The following is a 25416-nucleotide window of genomic DNA, read 5'->3' on the forward strand; positions in this document are numbered from 1 at the left end:
GAGGCTCACAGAGTGTTTCCCGGTCACTCACCTCAAAACAGCCCTATAGTGCTGTTAGTGACTCCTCTGACCACCTCCTGATGCTTCTCATGGTCACAGACTTCCTCCTCACAATCGGCACATAGCGGGTGGTGAGGTGAACCAGGTTGTGGTCTGACCTGCCCAGTGGGGGGAAGGAGGAGGAGCTGTATGCGTCCTTGAAATTTGCATCCAGTAGGTCTAAAATTCTCTCCCCCCTGTTGGGACAGACCACATATTGAGTGAATGCTGGCAGTGTATTCTCCAAGGTCACATGGTTGAAGTCCCCCGCGATCACAATGAAGGCACTCGGGTTCTGAGTCTGTAACTGGGCTATGGCAGAGTGGATAGTGTCACATGCAGTTGTGGGGTTAGTAGAGGGAGGAACATAAACAGCCACCAAGATTACGTGGGTAAATTCCCTGGGCAAATAATACGGCCTAAGTCCAACAGCGGACAGTTCAATGTACGGGCAGCAAATCCTTTCTTTGATAGTTATATGGGCAGGGTTACACCGCTGGTTGTTAACAAGAACAGCAAGCCCCCCTCCATCCTGCTTACCGCTCGTGGTGCTGTCCTTGTCTGCCCAAACAGTGTAGATGCCTTCCACGGATGCGTTGTCATCGGGAATATCCTGGTGCATCCATGATTTGGTGAAACACATCAAGCTACACTCCCGGTATTCTCTCTGACTCCGTGCTAGTGCTGTTAGTTCCTCGATTTTGTTAGCTAATGACTGAACATTTCCCATCATGATAGACGGCAGACACGGTTTGTACTTCCTCCTCACTTCGAGCCTCCGCTGTCCCGCCATCTCCTTCCTTCTTCTCTTCTTTCCTCTACCTCTGCATCCTCGATGTGTTTACCTACAGATTTCAGCTGGTACGTCTGTGGGTCTGACGATGAGCCGGCGGCATCGGGGCGATCAGCTGATCTCTCGAGTAAACAGCCCGTGTAGTATGTAGGAGTTGTGCCTTCTCAGTGAAAGTAACAGTTCTGCAGACACCGGCAGAACAACAACCCTCTCAATGCACATGATTGAAGGAAAGTTATTAAAATAGACTAAAGTCCAAGTAAAGAAAAAAAAAAGAATAAGTAAGAAAACAATCTAAACTAAAGAGAGAGAGCAGGAGCAACTGTAACAGGCTGCATGCTGGCTGGCGAATGCACACTAAGACAATAGTGTAATACAGTCTATGCGCACTATGGACAGTATTACAATTCCAAATCCAGTAGTTAATAATAATAATAATTAATGTATCTTCATGTGCTGGTCATTGATCCTCTGGAGACTCTTCTTGACTCTCAGACTCTCATGAACGACATCAGTGTATTTTCCACACTCACAATTTAAACACTAGGTTCCAGTTTCTGGTGAAATAGATGATTCATTCTTGTCAAACCCACACTGCATTCAGGATGGTCTCCCACCTCCACCTCCCAGCTGTGTTTTCCTGAGCAAAAACTTCAGGATACTTAATGTTTCTCTCTGGATTATCAGGAACCTGCTGTTTTTTTACTCCATGTGTCACACTGACAGAGACGGGGCTGTCAGTGTGTGGGAGAAGTTGAAGGAGAAGTGGACCTTCTCCTTCATCTTCTCCCACACTGTGAAGGACAGGTTGTCCAGTCGCCAGTCAGAGACATCAGCAGTTCATCAGTGTAGAAGAAGAACCAGCTTACATTCAGATTACTGATCAGAGCTGCACAGTTAGGACTAAAATGACACTGATGCCTCTAATAAATCATCATCTGTATGAATTATCAAAGGTGAAATAAGGAACAGTGATTCATTGTGCAGCCCTGCATATAAACTACATGAAGTGTCCTCCTCTTGAGGCCACTGTGAGCTCTGCTGCCTTCCTGTTATTTAGTCAGATGAAGCATCACTGAGATGAGCTGGAGCCACTCTGAACTTCTGCCATCTTCTTTTTACAGTCACTGACTGAGCTGCACTGACAACACTGAGCCGGCTTCTCTTCATAGGGTGTCTTTCACTCTTTCCCCACTCTCTCTGTTTCCAACCTTGTTCCATCATTTCTCTGCAGTTGGCTCTTTCTACTTTCCCTTTGTCTCTTTTTGTCACTTTGGGTTTCTTCTGTATAATAATATTAATCCTCTAGTTCTCTGATTCTTCTGATTATTGCTCTGTTCTCTTACGTGCTTCACGTGTTTCTCTAACTTCAATAAAATGTGTTAAGGTGTTATCAATAAAATGACAGTTTAAATAGAAAGTTCAGTGTCCTTCTGTGTTTACAGACACATCAGACTGCAGCCAGGCTTTGATGTATTTAACTGACAGGAAAAAACAGGAGATTAATGAACTTGTTTTTCTGATATTTTCACAATTTTTGTTCATCAGGAGAAAAACTTGAACTCCACAGTTAATAAGACTAATTAGTATCAAATAAAAATACAGAGGAAATGTTCTCAGCTTCAGTATTTGTGTCAAGACTTGCCTGATGAGGTTTTCATTGAGACTCAAAATGTTCAGTGTTTTCATTAAAACATCAGTGAGTTTTGTAAATCCTCCATGCAACAATAATAATTAAAAAGACTCAAATTGCTTTCAAATACAGCAGGTGTCCAAAAAAAGGAGAAAAAAAAAATATTTTTAGTGTTTCAGCCACAGAAACAACCAAAAGATGAACAAGTCAAATTGTTATTTAAATGGTTTTTGATCAGTTTTAGTCACAAATCACAGTGACTAACAGAAAAGTTTCAGATCAGGCTTCTCAGATTTCTGCCTGCAGGCCTGTAGCGACGGCTCTTAACCTTAAATGACAAGAAATGAACACATGACTGTTCTGTGTTTCAGTCATCAGCAGTTCATGTTGTACATTTTATTTACTCCAAGAGATATTTTAGTGTTTTCTCTCATAGAAAGAAGTTGATGGAGTTCAAAGATTGAAAGATGAAACAAATACATTCACAATAAATTACACAAAAACTTCAAATAAACCAAAGTAAAGAAATTCACTGAGATCTCACTGAACTACAATGAAAAGTTCTAAAAGTCTAAAACATGTTATTATCAGTTGTTTTGGAATCTCCTGCTTTTCCAATATTACACGTATCTCAGTGAAAGTGTCTCTGTGAGTGCAGATCAGAGTCATGTCTTCAGGGTCATAGAAGGACACCTCCCCCCTGTCATAGTCCAGCTGGACTCTGATCCTCTGGAGACTCTTCTTCACTGTCACAGTCTGACCAACAACATCAGGGCTGCACAGTGGGGACTAAAATGGCACTGATGCCTCTAATAAATCATCATTCTTTTTGAATTATCAACAATTAAATAATAAACACAGGTTTTTTGTGCAGCCCTACACATAAACTACATGAAGTTTCCTCCTCTTACTTTCCCTTTTGTCTCTTATTGCCACTTTGGATTTCTTCTGTATAATAATATTAATCCTTAAATTCTCTGATTCTTCAGATTATTGCTTTATTCTCTTAGGTAATGCATGTGTTTCTCTAACTTCAACAAGATGTGTTAATGTGTTACCAATAAAAGGACAGTTTGAATACAGTAAGAATTAAACAATAAAAATTAAGAGATCAAATTTCCTTCGATGTTTATACACAAATCAAAACGCAGCCAGACTTTGATATTTTTATTGACAGAAAATAATCCAGGAAATCAGTGAACTCGTGTTTCCGACATTTTCATCATATTTGCTCTGCAGGTGAAAAACAGGAAATCCACAGTTAATGAGACCAAATCCTGAATGTGCTGATGTGATCTGGAATATGAAGTGAGAGTTCACAGAAACACACTGGAACAAACAGCAGCTCCAACTGTACAAATGTTCAACAATTATGAAATAAATGTTTCGGGTCAGTCAGTAGCAAAGAAAACAGTGTCTGTATCTGACAAAGCAATTTACACAGAACTTAGGAACAATCTAAAAAACAAAGAATGAACTTTAGTTTGTATGAATACAACTGAATAAATGTCAGACAGTCAACATTATTCTGCAATGACACATTTTAAAGAAAAACATGGCTGAATTATTATGACAACCTACACAGTTTGGTTTATTTTGCAACATAATGGAGAACATGCTATAAGAAACACATTTAAATGAAGCAAATCACTTAAATGAATCACTGACAGTTAAGTATTAAAAGCAGACATTAGAAGCACAAATTGTCACGATGCTGATATTAGCTGATATGGATCTAAATAACTGATAAAGGTAAAGAAAGTGACATTTATCAGAGCTTGTTTATCAATGTCACATCTATTTTATACTGATTAAATGTTAAAAACAGTTTCATGAACACTTAATGACTTTAAACATCTTCAAACTGAATTTGCAACAAAAAAAAATACTTTTATGATTTTGTTTTACTCTGTGTTTTGAAAATAATTTGTATCTTATTGTATAAATTGCTTCAGGTGCTAAATTTTTCTTACTGAAATTCTCTCATAAAAAATAACAACAGGAGTAGCCGAAATTGAAAAACAAACAACCACAAAACAAGCTGTAACAAACAACAAAAAAGCTTGAAACAAGAGAAAAGAAAAAAGAATTCACAGAGACCTCGTTGCAGTTTTCAGAGAAATCGCAGTTTGACAGATTTTGATATCAGAGGTTTTGGCGTCTCCTGCCTCTCCAATGTTAAAAAATGGGAAGAGTTTCTCAGTGAAAGTGTCTCTGTGAGTGTAGATGTGAGTCATGTCTTCAGGGTCATAGAAGGACACCCCCCCCCCCCCTGTCATAGTCCAGCTGGACTCTGATCCTCTGGAGACTCTTCTTCACTCTCACAGTCTGATCATCACCATTAGTGTATTTTCCACTGTGATGCACTAAACACCAGTGTCCACATGTTGGTGAAACAGATGGCTCATTCTTGTCAACTGACTCTTTAACTAAACCCACAATCCACCAAGGATGGTCTCCCACCTCCACCTCCCAGCTGTGTTTCCCTGAGCTGAAGCCCTCAGAGCCAAAAAGAATATGATACTGAGTGTTTCTCTCTGGATTATCAGGAAGATGTTGCTTTGTGTTTCGACGTCTCACACTGGTCAGATCATCAGACATATAGAGACGGGGGTGTGCAGTGTTTGGGTCCAGAATGACAGGACTGAAGTGGACCTTCTCCTTCATCTTCTCCCACACTCTGAAGGACAGGTTGCCCAGGTGTTTGGCCACATCTATCAGTGCTCCTGAGACCAGCTGTGGATCTGACACTGAGCTCTGGGCTCTGGCTCTGCTCTGAGTGTCTTTATAACTGCTGAGGAATGGCACGCTGTGTTTCTGCAGCTCTTCTTCAACAGCAGAGATGCTGTCTGACAGAGAGGAGATCTGCTCCTCAATCATCTTCATCTCTCTGCTGATAGTCCTCCCCTTCTGCTCCTCTTCCTCCCTCAGAGCTGCCAGTCTGGACTCCTCTTCCTCTTTCAGGAACTGCTGGAGCTTGTTGAACTCTGCTCTGATCTGCCTCTCTGTGGACAACAGCTGCTTCTTGGAGTGTTGAATCATTTCATTGTATGTTTCCTCCACTTGTTTGTATTTGTTCCTCTTGTCCTGCAGAGACTTTAAGTCAGATTTCAGCTGCTCCTTCAGTTCACTGACTGCTTCTTCTACAGGAACCACTTTGTGACTCTGGTGGTGAGGAAAGTCACACACAGGACACACAGCTCTCTGTTCGTCCACACAGAACAGTTTAGGCTCTTCCTCGTGTTTACTGCACACCACTGTTAATTTCTTCTTTCCTTTTTCTGTCTCAGATGATCCAGATTTCTGTCTCCCAGCAAATGAATCAGCAAGTTCTTTCAGAGCAAAGTTCACATCTAGATGATCCTTTGAAGATTTTCTTTTACAAATGGGACAGTTTTTGTTTTTAGTTTGTTCCCAGAATTTCTGCAGGCAGCTTGAACAGAAGCTGTGGCTGCAGCTCAGAGACACAGGATCTCTGAAAGTCTCTGAACACACATGGCAGCTCAGGAAATTTTCCAAAAGTCTGACTTTCTCAGCCATTTGATCTTTAAGTATTTTTAACTCACCAAATTAGTGTCTCTTGAACTTTCTGATTAAAATCCTCCAAACGTGTGTTCTTAGCAGAGATCTGACTCCCTGTAATGGCGTCTCAGCTCAGTTTAAAAGTGTCGAAATTTACTTTCATTTTCACGAATCACAGTGACGTAGCAAACTGAAATTTGCATATAATATTTGTATTCGCTAGAGGGCGCTGTCACAGTAATTCAGATAGTTTCCAGGTTGTGCTTCACAAACAGATATTTCAATAAGGAGAAGGAACTGAAGATGATTTATTATATAAGAATTCAGCTATGCTATGTTGTGATTAGACTACGACGGCCCGTCAGGATGAAAGCAGGATGAAATCCCAGCTGTGACAGGAACCAGGGCCGGTGTCTTTTGTCCTCTGTGTGCTGCTGTGATGAAATGAGTCATGCTAGATACGTTTATAAAAATGTCCATAATTGAAACTGATGAGTCTAATGTGTTGTTAGAGGGAGAATTCACTAACTTTGAAGCAGAGTTGAGTTCAGACATTTAGCATGAACCAAACTGCTCTGGTGAGTTTGTATTGATGCACATTCATTTTAGTGCTGTGCCTTGTTATACCTCAGCAAAATGTTAGAATAACTGCTGTGATGTTTATAGTCAAAGGAAGAAGCTATGGTACAGACCCTTAGTGCCATCATCACATAGAGTTTATAAAGATGCAGATCAGGTGTGAGAATGTAAACTTTATCCATGATTACATTTGATTTCTGCCTGGTAATGTTTCACACTGTGTCATGAACCAACGGGTTCGATCAGGAAAGTGGACCCAAAAATGCAGACAAACACGGGCGAGGAATGCTTACAGTGAATTTTAATCGAAAAAGTGACCTAACGTGACAAGGGGGGCCAATCAGGCTAGTTGCAGGGACGGGGAGGAGGTCAGTGAGCTGTGGGAATATTCTGTAACAGAGGAAGAGGTAGTTATAATCGGAAGGGAAAACTGGAGCATAGATAACTAGAAACTGAAGAATTGTTCGCCTTACTGTGCCAGTCCGGGTTAGAATCACTGAGGGGAGGGGAGAGGTCCGTGGAAAGCGTCTGGAGGGTCCCAAGCTGAAGCGTGGGGGTTGGAGGGCAGGCGGACGAGTAGGCTGGGAGGCGGGGACTGTCCCCGTAAGGTGAAAGCCAGGATAGGAACTCCGCTGTACGAAGGGAAGGAAGAAATTACTCTGAGAGCTAAGTCACACAAGGAAAACCACAAAGGGAAACGTCATTTACCACCGAGAAGGGTAGAACAAACTGGCACGGAGGAGCCGGTTGAGACAGCTGAAGTAGGTCTCCAGCTGATTGCTTGAAGCTGAGGCTCAGTTGAAGTCCCCGCCCCAAAGGGATGGTACAGCAGCCACAGAAGGAAACACCCTCCAGGTACCCCCACGGACCATGACACACTGAGGATCAGACCAAAGCGAGAATCAGTGACTCCATCAAAACAAACTGCACAAGTCTTCTCTGATATGCAGTTTAAGAGAGTTGAGGTTAAATGTGAATGCAGGTCTGAAAATAAAAATAAAAACTTTAAATGTAGTTGCTTAAAATAAACTGAATTTTATCAAATCTGATTATGATTATTTCAAGAAAACAGCTTCAGCACAACAAGAATATTTACAAACTAACAGAAGCAAATAATCTTTTATTCTAAGGAGTCAGTTAAATATAAAAAGAACAATGAAAGTGAGTTTCCATGTTAAATAAAACTAAACTAATGACTGAATGTGTCTAAAAAGCTGATTTTCAGTCAAACACAACAACAACAGAATCACTGAATTTTATTTATTTCACTTCACAGACACATTTTGTCATTTTCAATAATGAAAGAAACCAGTTAAAGAATAACATTGAAGTTTCAAAATCAAATTTAAAACCTGATTATAAATCATCAGAAGATCCAGAAATCATTCAAAAGTTAAGAGACGTCTGCTTTATTTTCTCTGTAATGGGTGGAACTGATAGTAATGAACCTATCATTTGACTCAGTCCCCACTAGATGTCGCCATTTCTTTGTTATAGATGTCAAAGGAAAATTCCATGCTAAAGAAGAACCATGTGAAATTGAGGTGAAATTTTAAGTGTGACTATATAAATTATGCTACGATTTTGGCTAAACTGATATATATTCAATCATTTTTAGCTCCTATTCTCAGAGGTCCATTGTTTTTCTGTTAATTGCTTGTAAACCCGAAAAAAAAAAAGTAACAAAAATCCTATGAATTACATTTTCTTTTCTATGCATAATGTGTCTCTGTTGTAAAAATATATTTAAAATATAACATTGAATTTAATCGTGTAATGTAATGGTAAATGGCCTGTATTTGTATAGCGCTTTACTAGTCCCTAAGGACCCCAAAGCACTTTACACAACCAGTCATCCACACATTCACACACTGGTGATGGCAAGCTACATTGTAGCCACAGCCACCCTGGGGCGCACTGACAGAGGCGAGGCTGCCGGACACTGGCGCCACCGGGCCCTCTGACCACCACCAGTAGGCAACGGGTGAAGGGTCTTGCCCAAGAACACAACGACCAAGACTGTCCAAGCCGGGGTTTGAATCGGCAACCTTCCGATTACAAGGTGAACTCACAACTCTTGAGCCACGATGTGTGTGTTAGAAAACTTTTGTTTTTTTTTTTTTCGTGTAACCTGTATCTTTTAATTATTTTGATGTTTCTTTAGTTTACATGAATCTGACCCAGGAATGAATCATAACTGGTGGTGTAAGAAAAAAGCATGAGCATCATAAAATCCTAGTAAATCACAGCATTCAACACCTGTTTAATAATGGATTGGATTTATATAGTGCTTTTCAAGGCACCCAAAGCGCTTTACAATGCCACTATTCATTCACTCTCACATCACTAACCTGAGTTCTTCTACTCTTTTTTTCAGCTTCAGATGGTCACCGTCTGTAAGACCTACTTTATCAGAGGCACTTCAACGAGTGAATGAGCTTCAGCAAGGGTGCAGTTACTCAAAGGGATGGTGAGTCTTTGTGTCAGTGAGTCATCTACTAATTAGAGAGTCAGCAGTTCAATCCCGTCTCCTCCTCCTGCAAGATACTGAACCCTGATTTACCCTGATGACTGTGTGAGTGTGTGTGTGTGCATGTTAGGATAAAAGTGCACAGGCATAGAGTGTGAATGGGTAAGTGAGGCTTCTAGTAAAATGTACTTAAAATGTGAAAATATAATACAAAAGTACCATGTAAGTACCAGTCCATTTACAAAATAAAGCACAATCACACACTGGTGGCAGATTGATGGTTCTTATGTAGCTACACAATAACTTAAGTGTCAAATCAAACAGACAATCCAGTCAGAGACATCAGCAGTTCATCAGTGTAAAGAAGAACGAGTTTCCATTCAGATTATTGATCAGGGCTGCACAGTTAGGACTGAAATGGCACTGATGTCATTTAACATAATAGATCAGGAATCTACATGATTGATTGGCTCATTTTTCCTAACAAACTGCAGCCATCACAATAGGAAACAATCATCTGCAACCATGCAGCTGCACTGCTTTTTAAAGTTGAGCTGCATGTGAGGATAAAAAGAACAGACACAGAAACCACATCCTGAAGAATGAACAAAAATGGACCTTCCCATAGAGATTAATAAAATTCTATTCTATTCTATTCTATTCTACATCAGTGACCTGCATGTAAGGGAAAGATGTGTCCGGGAGAGAAGCCAGCACCACTGAGTCAGATCAAAAATGATCACAATCAAATTATCCCCCCTGTCCCTTAAACTTATGTCCTGTTTCTACACAGACTGATCTGCTGCTCAGTGTCCATCGCTCCCTCCTTTTAAATCCTGTTTATCAGTTTGAATTCAGATGTGTCAGTGAACACAATCTAAATAAATCTAAATAAAACCAGGTTGAAGGCTTTTTACTAAAATTTAAAATAATTAATTGTTGTCTGAAAGTAATATTGACATGAAGGGTATATGGATTCCCAAGAGCTGGAGTGGGGAACCTTTTTTCTTTACCAAGGTCTTTAATCTTGAAAACTGCATGACACACTGGCAGACAGAAAAGACCATTCGGTGAAAATATCAATTCTGGGGATCTGGAACCTCAAACACTGGTTATTCTTTGCGTATCTCCTGTGTTTTCACCACTGGTTTGTACACACGTACAGAAAGACATTACTATGACATCCACTTCAAATTGGCCTACATAATGATGCTATGATACATGATATTGAGACACACAATTCTGATCCAATATGACATTCTTAGCAAATTTAAAGCAAATAGAACAAAGCACAAATATATTAAATTTGATCTTTTTTATTATTAATTTTTATTTCCTTTTGTTTAGTGGTTTGGTGCTGTTTCTCAACTCAAAATGTCCTGTTGTAATTGGACATTTTGCGTTAAGAAACAGCACCAAACCCCAACAACACTTCCCTCATGGGGCTTTATATTGTAAGGTCAAGACCCTACAATAATGCACCAAAACTCCAACCCCCTAGAGCAAGCACTTTGGCGACAGTGGGAAGGAAAAACTCACTTTTTAAAAGAGAGAAACCTGCGGCAGAACCAGGCTCTGGGATGGGGTGGCCATCTGCCTCAGCCAGTTGGTGATGAGGGAAGGAAGTTGGGAAGAGAAGAGTGGTTATTTTTTAACCACTCTGGTTTTAAAATTAAATTTAGATTGCCCAATGTAAATGCATATTTTAAGTCAGTTTCAGAGTTTTGTCACATAATGCACGTTTCAGTTTAATTTTAGCGTGCACATGAGAAAGCCCTAAGGATGACATTTTTGCTCCTCAGTTTGGCATGTGTTTTGAAGGTTTTGACGATTACTTCGTCAACCACTGGGTTGTTTGACTTCATTAAGAAGACTGGAGAAGGCCACCTGTCATGGAGTTCGTTGTACACCGTCAGGCTGAGCTGTTCAATGTTCTCTAAGGACATTTTGTAGGTTTTGGACAAGATTTTGTTCCAGATCTTATTGGAAAGCCTCTGCATAATGAAATCTGATGTTCCTGGATGCCATGTCGCTGTCTCATTTTCTCGGCTCATAGCGTGCATTACCAGATCTTTAGTGAAATTTTTCACCACTTCTTTGTACTCTTCCCTGTTTTTAGAGACACTGAGTACTCGTCTTGGTAAAGCCAACAGGTGTTTGGTGAAGGTTGGGACTGTGATATTATCAAGTTGTTCCCTCAGATTAAAAATCAGATACTTTTCCTTGCAGTTGTGTGTTTGGCACAGATCCTTGAGAATGGCCTTGTGTATCTTTTTCAGCCTTTTTGGGGATAGGTCCAAATGTTTCAGCTCAATTTCAGGCCAGATTCTCTCAATCAGGCGATCGCTGATGCAGTCAGGAGTCAGGCGCTCTGTGAAGAGCTTGTATTTAGAAGAGACTTTTTCTATGGCCTGTGAAACCAGCAACTGAATAACTCTGTGGACACACAACTTTTCCCCCGTGTTCAGTGTTTTCGTGTTGACTCCGCCCTTCTCAGCGCTCCGATTCACCTCCTGCATTTCTAATGAGGAGGACTCTGGGGTTGCCGTGTCTTCTATCTCCGTCTTAGCCTCCGCTAATTCTTTTCTCTGCGTGTCCAGTTTGTTCTGCATTTCTTTTGTGTCCTTCACCAGTTTCTGATCTTCCAGGACTTTCTCTTTTTCTTCCTCCAGATTTTCTGTCTGTGTTTTCGTGTTGACTCCGCTCTTCTCAGCGCTCTGATTCACCTCCTGCATTTCTAATGAGGAGGACTCTGGGGTTGCCGTGTCTTCTATCTCCGTCTTAGCCTCCGCTAATTCTTTTCTCTGCGTGTCCAGTTTGTTCTGCATTTCTTTTGTGTCCTTCACCAGTTTCTGATCTTCCAGGGCTTTCTCTTTTTCTTCCTCCAGATTTTCTGTCTGTGTTTTCTGATTCCACTGAGTTTCTTTCAGAGGGGCCTCGTGTTTCTGAAGCTTTGCGAGCTCGGCAGACAGACCGTCCTTCTCCTGTTTCAGGATCAGGATTTCACTGTCCCTCTGCCTGAGCTGCTCTTTCAGACGGTTCATCTCAAGGTCAAAGATGCTGTTCTTTTCCTGATCTGAACAAGTCTGTTCCTCTTTTTCTTCTCCAGCTTGGATCCCATATTGTTCCAGCTTGGTACGCATCAGTGAAATTTGGGCCAACAGCTGTTTGACTTGCTGTCTGGCTGTCTTTGAATCCTCTTTTAAAAGTTCATTTTCCGACAGAGTGTTTTGAAAGGCTTTCCTAACCTGAGTAAGTTTGTCCAGAACACTTTTTGGCAGAGTGCACATAATTCTTTCTTCCTTGCCTTTCTGAAGCTGTGCAAGCTCGGCAGACAGACTGTCCTTGTCCTGTTTGAGGATCAGGATCTCGCTGTCCCTCTGCTGAAGCTGCTCTTCCAGACGGTTCATCTCAAGGTCAAAGATGCTGGTCTTTTCCTGATCTGAACAAGCCTGAGCCCCTTTTTCGTTAGTGGTGCTCCTCATTTGCACTTTGCGTGACACTGACTCATCAGTGAGTTCTCCAGCTTGGATCTCATATTGGTCCAGCTTGGCACGCATCAGTGAAATTTGGGCCATCAGCTGTTTGATTTGCTGTCTAGCTTCCTTTGTATCCTCTTTTAAAATCTGATTTTCAGACAGAGTGTTTTGGAAGGCTTTCCTAACCTTAATAAGGTCATCCAGTGTACTTTTTGGCAGAGTGCACATAAATTGTGGTTTTCCTTTCTGGTTGCTCATTTTTGACATTTAAAACAAAGCTGCGGTGTTACAATAAATCAGATATTCAGATTTGACTGAGGGTAGCAGAACAAAAGTTCATCTAGTGAATCGCTCGTGACTGTAGGTAAGAAACGTGCTTGTCTAGTGTGCAGTTTCAGCTGGCTGTTTAAGGACTTGAGTTGACTGTGATGTCATGGCCTGATTCTCTTGCCTTTCATGTTTGAAACAGGCCCCGCCCACAATAACGTTCCCTATTGGTTAATTGACGATAGGTCCCGCCCACAAAGAACAGGCTGTCAGATTTTCTGACGTCATGGCCCCATTCTCTTGGCTTTCATGTTTGAAACAGGCCCCGCCCTCCACAACGTTCCATATTGGCTCATTGAAAATAGATCCCGCCCACAAAGAACAGGCTGCCAGAGTTTTACAATTAAATTCATATTTAGAAATAATAAAATAGAAATTATTTAAAAATATATTCATTTAAATTTATTATGATTCATCCCTCTTCATTTACCCGAAAACCATTTTCACCACTTACTCAAAAGCCCTTCTCTGTGGTAGAAAACCTTTATTTTCCACGCTCACTTCACTTCCATCCGCCTCTATCACGTCTTTTTGCCCACTCCGAGATTATTGCCTGTGCCCCTGTTGCTTACTCATAATAAAGTAGGAAGGAAAGTATTTCAAACCAGCAGGTGACCTGATCTATTAATGTTTTTGACACACAGTTTACTTCTAACTGCGCGATTTTTAACAATGAAAAAATTATATCTTCATTTTCTTTGTTATATATTGAAATAAGCTGAACTCTCTTGTGTTTAGAAAAACATGCAAATTTTTAAATCAACCTTAAAACCAACCACACTGATAAAAGCTATTTGCTGTTTTAATAACGTTTAATTGCCACTGTATGAGCTTATCTTGTGTTACATCCTTAAGAGAGAGACCTGCAGCTGCCTCCTTCCTTTGGCTCCTTGTTTGTCTTTATCTGAGCATCACTTTTGCCTCCACTATGAAGCCCCTCGTAGCAACATTTAACTTTCAAGGCAGATAAAAAAAGTCTCAGTTTTGAGTGTAATCAGCTCTTAGTTATTCTGACTTCACCATAGCGCCATCTGTTCAACACGACGTCTGTGTGCAGACTCATGACCAAGGAATTAATTGTGGAGTTTAGGAATACCGGGAAACCTTTGACCCCTTTGACACTCAAGGGGGTCAACGTGGACATTGTGGAGGACTATAAATATCTCGGAGTACACATAAACAATAAATTTGACTCGGTCAAAAACACCACTGCACTTTACAGGAAGGGCCAGTGTCGTCTCTATTTTCTGAGGCGGCTGAGGTCCTTCAACATCTGTCGGGCAATGCTCAGAACTTTCTATGAGTCTGTTGTGGCCAGAGCTATCCTCTATGCTGTTGGATGCTGTTGCAGCAGGTTGAGCATTGCTGATGCCAACAGACTCAATAAACTGATCCACAAGGCCAGTAATGTTGTGGGTATGGAGCTGGACTCTCTTAAGGCGGTGTCAGAGAGGTGAATGTTGTCCAAGATAAAGACAATGTTGGACAATACCTTCCACCCGCTCCATGACATGCTGGCTAGCCACAGGAGCACGTTCAGTGAGAGACTGAGATTACCAAAAAGCGCCACTGAACGACACAGGAAATCATTCCTGCCTGTGGCCATCTCCCTGTACAACTCCTCCATCTAACACACTGTAAACACTGCAATAGTTACATCCTTTTGCACATGCTCCTTCCTGCTTGGTAATGTTGCTGTCTATTTTCTGGATATATTTATTATTTGGTGATTTGTATATATTGTGCTATTCCTTATGCTCACCTAGTTACACCTACAGTGAGTTTTGTAAATCGTGCCTCTGACATATGCGCTCCATACAATAATAATTTAAAAAAACTGAAACTAATAAAAAAACCAAACTAACTGAAACAGTTTTAAACAATAAAAACTAAACTGATATGAGCAAACACAGACGGGAAACTAACTGAAACTAAAATCAATGAAGTAAAATAACTTTGCAACAATTAAAACAGGTTTCTCACAAATAATCAGTCGTCATGTAAACAACCCTGAGGAGTAATATAAATCGTGTCTGAGATTATTAAGTAACGACAGAATGTTGCAGCATGATAACCATTAAAAAACAAGCAAACCAAAAGTTCAAATAAGACTCTTCTTTGGTTTTATATGTATAATATAAACTGTACATTTATTCTTAGGGGATATACTGTATTTAAAAATGATCTAAACAAAATTTTAAATAATTCCTTAAAGACTAGGAAAAAGAGAAAAAACACACACAGATGGTTAAAAAATCACTTTGTCCTCATTGATGTTTTCAATGAAATATAAGCGTGACAGATTTTGAAATCAGATGATTTGACATATTCTGTATCTTCAATAAAATAATATGGGAAGATGTTTCTCAGTGAAAGTGTCTCTGTGAGTGTAGATCAGAGTCATGTCTTCAGGGTCATAGAAGGACACCTCCCCCCTGTCATAGTCCAGCTGGACTCTGATCCTCTGGAGACTCTTCTTCACTGTCACAGTCTGACCAGCAACAACTGTGTATTCTCCACTCTCATAATCCAAACACTGACTCTTTAATTAAAGCCACATACCAGTTAGGATGGTCTCCCACCTCCACCTCACAGCTATGTTTTCCCCAACTGAGCCAAGAAAAGTACGATACTTAGTGTTTCTCTCTGGATTATCAGGAAGCTGCTGCTTTGTGTCTCCATGTCTCACACTGGTCAGATCATCAGACAGATAGAGACAGCAGTCTGCAGTGTTTGGGTCCAGAATGACAGAACTGAAGTGGAGCCAGACTTTGATATTTTTTATTGACAGAAATAATCCAGGAGATCACTGAAATCAGGAATCTGACATTTTCATCATATTTGTTCAGCAGGTAAAAAGAGGAAATCCACAGTTAACAAGACTAAATCCTGATTGTGCTGATGTGATCTGGAATATGAAGTGAGAGTTCACAGAAACACACTGGAACAAACAGCAGCTCAACTGTACAAATGTTCAAGAATTATGAAATAAATGTTTCTGGTCAGTCAGAAGCAAAGAAAACCACGATTCTGTCAATGCCACAGACATTTAACTGTTTTTCAGCTCACATGTTATTAAGGGACGTCAATGGGGAATTGCTCCAATAAGACTTTTTTTAAGACACAATGGTACACTGTTGGGCCATAAATATTTCAAAAACATAATAGCTTTCCACTTTGGCCTCCTGCCCTGGTTTCTATAGATACACTTTATCTAACGTGCAGTATCGGCTATTTGATTGGTTGATGAAGTGCCCCCTAGGTCTCAGAGGGCCTCACTCAGATCAAAGGTATGCACAGTCTGGCTTTTAATAAGGATGGGGCATACTGGAACTAAAGAGGTGTTACTTAATGGTCTATAAAACTTGAAACAAGGTTCCATGATGTAAACCAAGGAGGCTTTAAAATGAACTCTAGGCTTAACATGGACCATTATACAATGTTTGTTGCAGGCCTGTTTTGGCATTGTGGATATATCATGTTAACTCTGGGGTATTTTTTTTATTCGCTCAGATTAATCACAGTGCTCAAACCAATGCAGGGCACTTGCACATATTGCGTCTCCCTTCGTCTTATCAGCACTGTGAATATGTAACTGCCTCACATATTGATTTCTTATCAAACGCTGCTTCAGAGACAGACTCAGGAACTGAAATCTGAGGAATAATATGAATAGTATCTGACAAAGCAAATTACACAGGACTTAGAAACAATCTGAAAAACAAAGAATGAGCTTTAGTTTGTATGAATACAACTGAATAAATGTCAGAAAGTCAACATTATTCTGCAATGACACGTTCTAAAGAAAACATGGCTGAACGTACACAGTTTGGCTTATTTTGCAACGTAATGGAGAACATGCCATAAGAAACACATTTAAATGAAACAAATCACTTAAATTATTCACAGACAGTTAAATATCAAAAGATGACATTAGGATTATTTATGAGTCAAGTCTATTTATCATTTTGAAACCATTAAAAGAGAAATTGTCACAATGCTGTTATTAGCCGATATGGATCTAAATAATTGATGAAGGAAAGGAAAGTGACATTTATCAGTGCTTGTTCATCAATGCCACATCAATTTTGCACTGTTTATATATTTAAAAAACTGTTTCATGAACACCTCAGTGACTTTACAACTGCTACATATTGGCAAAAAAGGCAGAAAATCAACAAAAAATGAACAAGTAAATAAAAAGATTTTAACACATTCAAAGTGAATATTAAACAAAAGAAAACAAAGATAAATGACATTTATGATTCAGTTTTGCTGTCTGTGTTTTGAAAATCATTTCTATCTCATTGTATAAATTCATGCAGGTTCTAAATCTTTCTTTCTGCAATTTCTCACATAAGAAAGAACAACAGGAGTTGCCTAAATTGAAAATAACCACAAAACAAGCTGTAACAAAAGCAAGAACGCTTCAGAGAAGAGAAAACAAAACTAAAAGAATCACAGAGACCTCATTGCAGTTTTAAACCGTAATATGATTTTTACTGTTTTACTTATCTGTTTTATTGGGTTGAGTTGAAAATCTAAGGTGTATTATGAATTGTCCCTGACAAAGCAATTTACACAGAACTTAGGAATAGTCTAAGAAACAAAGAGTGAGCTTTAGTTTGTATGAATACAACTGAATAATCTTTTAGAATGTGTCATTGCAGATTATTCTAAAGAAATTATTATGTCATCGTACACAGCTTGGTTTATTTTGTCGTGATGTAGAACATAGCATAAGAATCACATTTAAGGACAATCCTTTACTTAAATTCATCACTGATTGTGAAGTATCAAAAGAAAATAAGACACTGGGTTTATTTATTAGTCAGTTTTAGCACATTCTGAAACCAGTAAAACACACATATTGGCCAGACAGTTTTTTGCTGATATGGATCTCAATAACTTGTAAAGGGAATCAAAGTGACAGTTCTCAGCATCTATTTATCTCTCTAGCATCAATTTTGCACTGTTTCAATGTTAAAAACAGTTTTATGATCAGTTAAACAAATTTAAAACTGTTATAAATTTAGCAAAAACGGAAGGGAATCTAAGAAAAATGAACAAATGGAAAAGCCTCTTGTCAGTTTTATAACATCCAACATTTGATGCATTAATTCTGAAATTGGATTGTTAAACTTAATTTGAAAAATAAAAGAATCTGAGCTACATTTGTAATTTCATTTTGAAAGTGCTAAAATTTTATTCCTGCATTTCTCACATAAAAAAGCCACAAAAATAACCACAAAACAAGTTGTAACAAAAGAAAGAAACACAAGAGAAGGGAAAAAAAATTCACCAAGACCCACTGAAAAGACCTCGCTAAAGAAGTCCAGACGCTTTTCTTTCCAAGCTCTGTAGACCTCACTGAAGTTTTCAAAGAAATCTCAGTCTGACAGATTTTGATATCAGAGGTTTTCGCATCTCCTGCCTTTCCAATACTGAAATATGGGAAGAGTTTCTCAGTGAAAGTGTCTCTGTGAGTGTAGATCAGAGTCATGTCTTCAGGGTCATAGAAGGACACCTCCCCCCTGTCATAGTCCAGCTGGACTCTGATCCTCTGGAGACTCTTCTTCACTGTCACAGTCTGACCATCACCATTAATGTATTTTCCACTGTCATGGGATAAACACCAGATTCCATATTCTGGTGAAGCAAAACGCTCTCCCTTCCTGTCAACTGACTCTTTAACTAAACCCAGATTCCAGTCAGGATGGTCTCCCACCTCCACCTCCCAGCTGTGTTTCCCTGAGCTGAAGCCCTCAGAGCCAAAAACAGTGGGATACTCAGTGTTTCTCTCTGGATTATCAGGAAGCTGCTGATTTGTGTCTCCATTCTCACACTGGTCAGATCATCAGACAGATAGAGACAGCAGTTTGCAGTGTTTGGGTCCAGAATGACAGGACTGAAGTGGACCTTCTCCTTCATCTTCTCCCACACTCTGAAGGACAGGTTGCCCAGGTGTTTGGCCACATCTATCAGTGCTCCTGAGACCAGCTGTGGATCTGACACTGAGCTCTGGGCTCTGGCTCTGCTCTGAGTGTCTTTATAACTGCTGAGGAATGGCACGCTGTGTTTCTGCAGCTCTTCTTCAACAGCAGAGATGCTGTCTGACAGAGAGGAGATCTGCTCCTCAATCATCTTCATCTCTCTGCTGATAGTCCTCCCCTTCTGCTCCTCTTCCTCCCTCAGAGCTGCCAGTCTGGACTCCTCTTCCTCTTTCAGGAACTGCTGGAGCTTGTTGAACTCTGCTCTGATCTGCCTCTCTGTGGACAACAGCTGCTTCTTCATGTGTTCCCTCATTTCATTGTATGTTTCCTCCACTTGTTTGTATTTGTTCCTCTTGTCCTGCAGAGACTTTAAGTCAGATTTCAGCTGCTCCTTCAGGTCACTGACTGCTTCTTCTACAGGAACCACTTTGTGACTCTGGTGGAGAGAAAACTCACACACAGGACACACAGCTCTCTGCTCGTCCACACAGAACAGTCTAGGCACTTCCTCATGTTTACTGCAAATCATTTTCAATACCTTCTTTTCTTTTAGTGTATCAGATGATCCAACTTTCTGTCTCCCAGCAAAAGAGTCAGCAAGTTCTTTCAGAGCAAAGTTTACATCTTGATTATCCTTTGAAGATTTTCTTTTACAAACTGGACAGTTTTTGTTTTTAGTTTGTTCCCAGAATTTCTGCAGGCAGCTTGAACAGAAGCTGTGGCCGCAGCTCAGAGACACAGGATCTCTGAAAGTCTCTGAACACACATGGCAGCTCAGATAGTTTTCAAAAAGTACAAGTTTTTCAGCCATTTGATCTGATTTTCAGATTTCCTTTTTCCCCCCAAATAACACGACTCACCATAAATACAGATCCCAGCCTTCAATGTAATGGCGTCTCTGCTCTGATCAACGTTATGACTCTTTCGGTTTCATTTACTCTGTTGTGGGTGGAGCTGATGGTAACAAACCTGCCATTTGACTCTTGTCCACAATAGATGGAGCTCTTTCTGTGTTAAAGGAATACTCCACCACCTTGTCAAATTCAAGTAGTTGTGTAAAGAAATTTTGCTGCAATAACTTTCATATGCATCACTGAATTCTGATACGATTCAAGGCTGATATTAGCTGCAATTTTACACCAAAGGATTGAAATTCATAAGTTTTGAGCTTTCTTTTAACACCATGATTGTGATTTTTTTTATTTCTGCTTTGTTCTTCAGTTTCAGATTTTCACAGCCTTAGACACACTTTTATTATGTTTATTTTTATCTACTTAAGTCATTGCCAAGTTGCCAGAGAGGAAAATCTCTCACTTTAAAAAATTCATATAATACAGAATAGTTTGTCCCACTAAACACCTCATCAACTTTTTTGTAAGATGGTAAAGATTTTGTCAAATATTTTTTATTTCTCTTTGTTTAACATATTTAAAGGTCAAAGGTTACCTGCAGACATTTGTGTTTGACTGTGCTAACTGTGCATGTGAGTACAACAGTGTTGTTCTTCTTTGAGTGTTTCTAACCTTGAAAATCACAATAATGATATTCACATATTTCAAATGAGGAAGTGCACAGTATTACATAACTGAAACTAACAAACACAGAAGCTGTTTTTTCTTCTTTGGATGACAGTCAACAGAAATCTTGTTTCTACTTTTTTCCTTTATTATTTTGGTTTTATTTTCTACTGAATGCTGGTATAATCAGCCTTTGTCTCTCAATTTCCTCAGCTTATTAATCACATATAACTATTTTTCTTTCAAGATCATATGAAGATCAATATAATAAGGATTATTACTTCTCTTTGGCACTTTGGCTTTAACCTGCCTTTAGCTGCTGCTCTGATTTACACAGTTTTCAGTTTTCTTACTAATTCTTAGTTGTTGTGAGTTGAATTGAAGATGAAGGAGTAATATGAGTTGCATCTGACAAGTCAATTTACACAGAACTTAGGAACAATCTAAGAACCAAAGAATGAGCTAGTTTGTATGAATACAACTGAATAAATGTATAAGAATGTTAGACAGTCAAGATTATTCTGCAATGACACTTTCAAAGGAATTATTGCTGAATTGATATATACAAGTGCACAGTTTGATTTATTTTGCAAAGTAATGCAGAACATACCATAAGAAACATATTCAAATAGAGAAAATCTTTTACTTAACTTACTTAACAAGACATTAGCATTATTTATTAATCAAGTTATCAATCAGGGTTTTTTTTTTACATTTTGAAACCAATAAAACACATATTAGCTAGAGATTGTTATCAGCTGATTCTGATCTCAACACTGATAAAACTAAGCTAAGTAACATTTATCAGCATCCATTTATCTTTGTCATGTCAATTTTGGACAGTTTTAATATTCAAAAATAGTTTCATGAAGACTTAAATGACTTTAAAACATTTATACCTTTAATTAAAAAAAAGAAGGAGCAGGGAATGAATGAAAAATGAAGAAATAACCAATAATGGATAAAAGATTGCATCACCTCACATTTGGTGCATCATTTTTGAATCACCTTTAAACTGAATTGGAAAAAAACAAAACAAAAACAAATTACATTTATCATTTTGCTCTCTGTTCTTTGAAAATAATTTATATTCTATTGTGTAAATTGCTTTATGTGTTATATTTTCCTGCTTTGTTCAAACAAACAAACAAATAACAACAAAACAAGATGTAATAAAAGAGGAAAAGTGCAAGAAAAGAGAAAAGAAAAACAAAAAGTTCACAGAGACCTCGTTGCACTTTTCAGAGAAATCTCAGTCTGACAGATTTTGATATCAGAGGTTTTGGCGTCTCCTGCCTTTCCAACATTGAAATATGGGAAGAGTTTCTCAGTGAAAGTGTCTCTGTGAGTGTAGATCCGAGTCATGTCTTCAGGGTCATAGAAGGACACCTCCCCCCTGTCATAGTCCAGCTGGACTCTGATCCTCTGGGGACTCTTCTTCACTGTCACAGTCTGACCAGCAACAACTGTGTATTCTCCACTCTCATAATCCAAACACCAACTCTTTAATTAAATCCACATACCAGTCAGGATGGTCTCCCACCTCCACCTCCCAGCTATGTTTTCCTGAACTGAAGCCCTCAGAGTCAAGAAAAGTACGATACTTAGTGTTTCTCTCTGGATTATCAGGAAGCTGCTGCTTTGTGTCTCCAAGTCTCACACTGGTCAGATCATCAGACAGATAGAGACGGGGGTTTGCAGTGTTTGGGTCCAGAATGACAGGACTGAAGTGGACCTTCTCCTTCATCTTCTCCCACACTCTGAAGGACAGGTTGCCCAGGTGTTTGGCCACATCTATCAGTGCTCCTGAGACCAGCTGAATAAATGTCAGAAAGTCAACATTATTCTGCAATGACACATTCTAAAGAAAACATGGCTGAACGTACACAGTTTGGCTTATTTTGCAACGTAATGGAGAACATGCCATAAGAAACACATTTAAATGAAACAGATCACTTAAATGATTCACTGACAGTTAAATATCAAAAGATGACATTAGGATTATTTATGAGTCAAGTCTATTTATCATTTTGAAACCATTAAAAGAGAAATTGTCACAATGCTGTTATTAGCCGATATGGATCTAAATAATTGATGAAGGAAAGGAAAGTGACATTTATCAGTGCTTGTTCATCAATGCCACATCAATTTTACACTGTTTATATATTTAAAAAACTGTTTCATGAACACCCAGTGACTTTACACCTGCTACATATTGTCAAAAAAGGCAGAAAATCAACAAAAAATGAACAAGTAAATAAAAAGATTTTAACACATTTAAAGTGAATATTAAACAAAAGAAAACAAAGATAAATGACATAGAACTGAATAATCTTTTAGAATGTGTCATTGCAGATTATTCTAAAGTGACAGTATTCTTATTATGTCATCGTACACAGTTTGGTTTATTTTGTCGTGATGAAGAACATAGCATAAGAATCACATTTAAGGACAATCTTTTACTTAAATTCATCACTGATTGTGAAGTATCAAAAGAAAATAAGACACTGGGTTCATTTATTAGTCAGTTTGAGCACATTCTGAAACCAGTAAAACACACATATTGGCCAGACAGTTTTTTGCTGATATGGATCTCAATAACTTGTAAAGGGAATCAAAGCTACAGTTCTCAGCATCTATTTATCTCTCTAGCATCAATTTTGCACTGTTTCAATGTTAAAAACAGTTTTATGATCATTTAAACAACTTTAAAACTGTTATAAATTTAGCAAAAACGGAATCTAAGAAAAATGAACAAATGGAAAAGATGGCTCTTGTCAGTTTTATATCATCCAACATTTGATGCATTAATTCTGAAATTGGATTGTTTTTAAAATTTTATTCCTGCATTTCTCACATAAAAAAGCCTTGAGAACAAAAAAACAAATAACCACAAAACAAGTTGTAACAAAAGAAAGAAACACAAGAGAAGGGAAAAAATTCACTAAGACCTCACTGAAAAGACCTCACTAAAGAAGTCCAGACGCTTTGCTTTCCCAGCTCTGTAGACCTCACTGAAGTTGTCAAAGAAATCTCAGTCTGACAGATTTTGATATCAGAGGTTTTGGCGTCTCCTGCCTTTCCAATACTGAAATATGGGAAGAGTTTCTCAGTGAAAGTGTCTCTGTGAGTGTAGATCAGAGTCATGTCTTCAGGGTCATAGAAGGACACCTCCCCCCTGTCATAGTCCAGCTGGACTCTGATCCTCTGGAGACTCTTCTTCACTGTCACAGTCTGATCAACACCATTATTGTATTTTCCACTGCGGATACACTAAACACCAGATTCCATATTTTGGTGAAACAAAACGCTCTCCCTTTCTGTCAACTGACTCTTTAACTAAACCCTAGATTCCAGACAGGATGGTCTCCCACCTCCACCTCCCAGCTGTGTTTCCCTGAGCTGAAGCCCTCAGAGCCAAAAACAGTGGCACTATAAGTGTTTCTCTCTGGATTATCAGGAAGCTGCTGATTTGTGTCTCCATGTCTCACACTGGTCAGATCATCAGACAGATAGAGACAGGCAATTTGCAGTGTTTGGGTCCAGAATGACAGGACTGAAGTGGACCTTCTCCTTCATCTTCTCCCACACTCTGAAGGACAGGTTGCCCAGGTGTTTGGCCACATCTATCAGTGCTCCTGAGACCAGCTGTGGATCTGACACTGAGCTCTGGGCTCTGGCTCTGCTCTGAGTGTCTTTATAACTGCTGAGGAATGGCACGCTGTGTTTCTGCAGCTCTTCTTCAACAGCAGAGATGCTGTCTGACAGAGAGGAGATCTGCTCCTCAATCATCTTCATCTCTCTGCTGATAGTCCTCCCCTTCTGCTCCTCTTCCTCCCTCAGAGCTGCCAGTCTGGACTCCTCTTCCTCTTTCAGGAACTGCTGGAGCTTGTTGAACTCTGCTCTGATCTGCCTCTCTGTGGACAACAGCTGCTTCTTGGAGTGTTGAATCATTTCATTGTATGTTTCCTCCACTTGTTTGTATTTGTTCCTCTTGTCCTGCAGAGACTTTAAGTCAGATTTCAGCTGCTCCTTCAGGTCACTGACTGCTTCTTCTACAGGAACCACTTTGTGACTCTGGTGGAGAGAAAACTCACACACAGGACACACAGCTCTCTGCTCGTCCACACAGAACAGTTTAGACTCTTCCTCATGTTTACTGCACACCACTGTTAATTTCTTCTTTTCCTTTTCTGTCTCAGATGATCCAGATTTCTGTCTCCCAGCAAATGAATCAGCAAGTTCTTTCAGAGCAAAGTTGACAAGAGGATAATCCTTTGAAGATTTTCTTTTACAAATGGGACAGTTTTTGTTTTTAGTTTGTTCCCAGAATTTCTGCAGGCAGCTTGAACAGAAGCTGTGGCTGCAGCTCAGAGACACAGGATCTCTGAAAGTCTCTGAACACACATGGCAGCTCAAGTAATTTTCCAAAAGTCTGACTTTCTCAGCCATTTGATCTTTAAGTATTTTTAACTCACCAAATTAGTGTCTCTTGAACTTCCTGATTAAAATCCTCCAAACGTGTGTTCTTAGCAGAGATCTGACTCCCTGTAATGGCGTCTCAGCTCAGTTTAAAAGTGTCGAAATTTACTTTCATTTTCACGAATCACAGTGACGTGTAAACTGAAATGTGCATATAATATTTGTATTCGCTAGAGGGCGCTGTCACAGTAATTCAGACAGTTTCCAGGTTGTTCTTCACAAACAGATATTTCAATAAGGAGAAGGAACTGAAGATGATTTATTATATAAGAATTCAGCTATGCTATGTTGTGATTAGACTACGACGGCCCGTCAGGATGAAAGCAGGATGAAATCCCAGCTGTGACAGGAACCAGGGCCGGTGTCTTTTGTCCTCTGTGTGCTGCTGTGATGAAATGAGTCATGCTAGATACGTTTATAAAAATGTACATGATTGAAACTGATGAGTCTAATGTGTTGTTAGAGGGAGAATTCACTAACTTTGAAGCAGAGTTGAGTTCAGACATTTAGCATGAACCAAACTGCTCTGGTGAGTTTGTATTGATGCACATTCATTTTAGTGCTGTGCCTTGTTATACCTCA

The 25416-nt window shown here is 39.4% G+C and overlaps 2 protein-coding genes, 1 long non-coding RNA gene and 2 pseudogenes across 3 annotated transcripts; all 5 read right to left on the reverse strand.

Moving 5' to 3' along the window:
- Positions 1 to 3528: 3528 nt before the first annotated feature.
- LOC146506306 (E3 ubiquitin-protein ligase TRIM35-like) lies at positions 3529 to 6168 on the reverse strand (annotated as a pseudogene).
- Positions 6169 to 6711: 543 nt separating this feature from the next.
- Positions 6712 to 7966, reverse strand: LOC146506307 (uncharacterized). Its single transcript, XR_014877117.1, has 3 exons — positions 7275 to 7966; positions 7040 to 7198; positions 6712 to 6956 (listed from the first exon to the last, which is right to left on the reverse strand). It is a non-coding gene; the product is annotated as an uncharacterized LOC146506307 (long non-coding RNA).
- A 2344-nt stretch (positions 7967 to 10310) lies between these two features.
- Positions 10311 to 14629, reverse strand: LOC146506308 (uncharacterized). Its single transcript, XM_085179414.1, has one exon. The coding sequence runs from the start codon at positions 12780 to 12782 to the stop codon at positions 10791 to 10793; it is 1992 nt and encodes a 663-aa protein (XP_085035540.1). The 5' UTR covers positions 12783 to 14629; the 3' UTR covers positions 10311 to 10790.
- Positions 14630 to 15184: 555 nt separating this feature from the next.
- On the reverse strand, positions 15185 to 19747 carry LOC146506309 (E3 ubiquitin-protein ligase TRIM35-like; annotated as a pseudogene).
- A 1337-nt stretch (positions 19748 to 21084) lies between these two features.
- On the reverse strand, positions 21085 to 24819 carry LOC146506310 (nuclear factor 7, brain-like). Its single transcript, XM_085179422.1, is given in 4 exon segments — positions 21085 to 21832; positions 23616 to 23698; positions 23700 to 23876; positions 23878 to 24819. Coding segments are annotated over 4 exon segments (1449 nt in total). The 5' UTR covers positions 24805 to 24819; the 3' UTR covers positions 21085 to 21570.
- Between the last annotated feature and the right edge of the window lie 597 nt (positions 24820 to 25416).

Source organism: Neolamprologus multifasciatus, chromosome 12 (genome assembly GCF_963576455.1).
Source record: "Neolamprologus multifasciatus chromosome 12, fNeoMul1.2, whole genome shotgun sequence".
Classification (NCBI taxonomy): Eukaryota; Metazoa; Chordata; class Actinopteri; order Cichliformes; family Cichlidae; genus Neolamprologus; species Neolamprologus multifasciatus.

Bases quoted from the DNA above. Each gene is read 5' to 3' on its own strand.
- LOC146506308 (XM_085179414.1), bottom strand. From the start codon at position 12,782: ATGTCAAAAATGAGCAACCAGAAAGGAAAACCACAATTTATGTGCACT.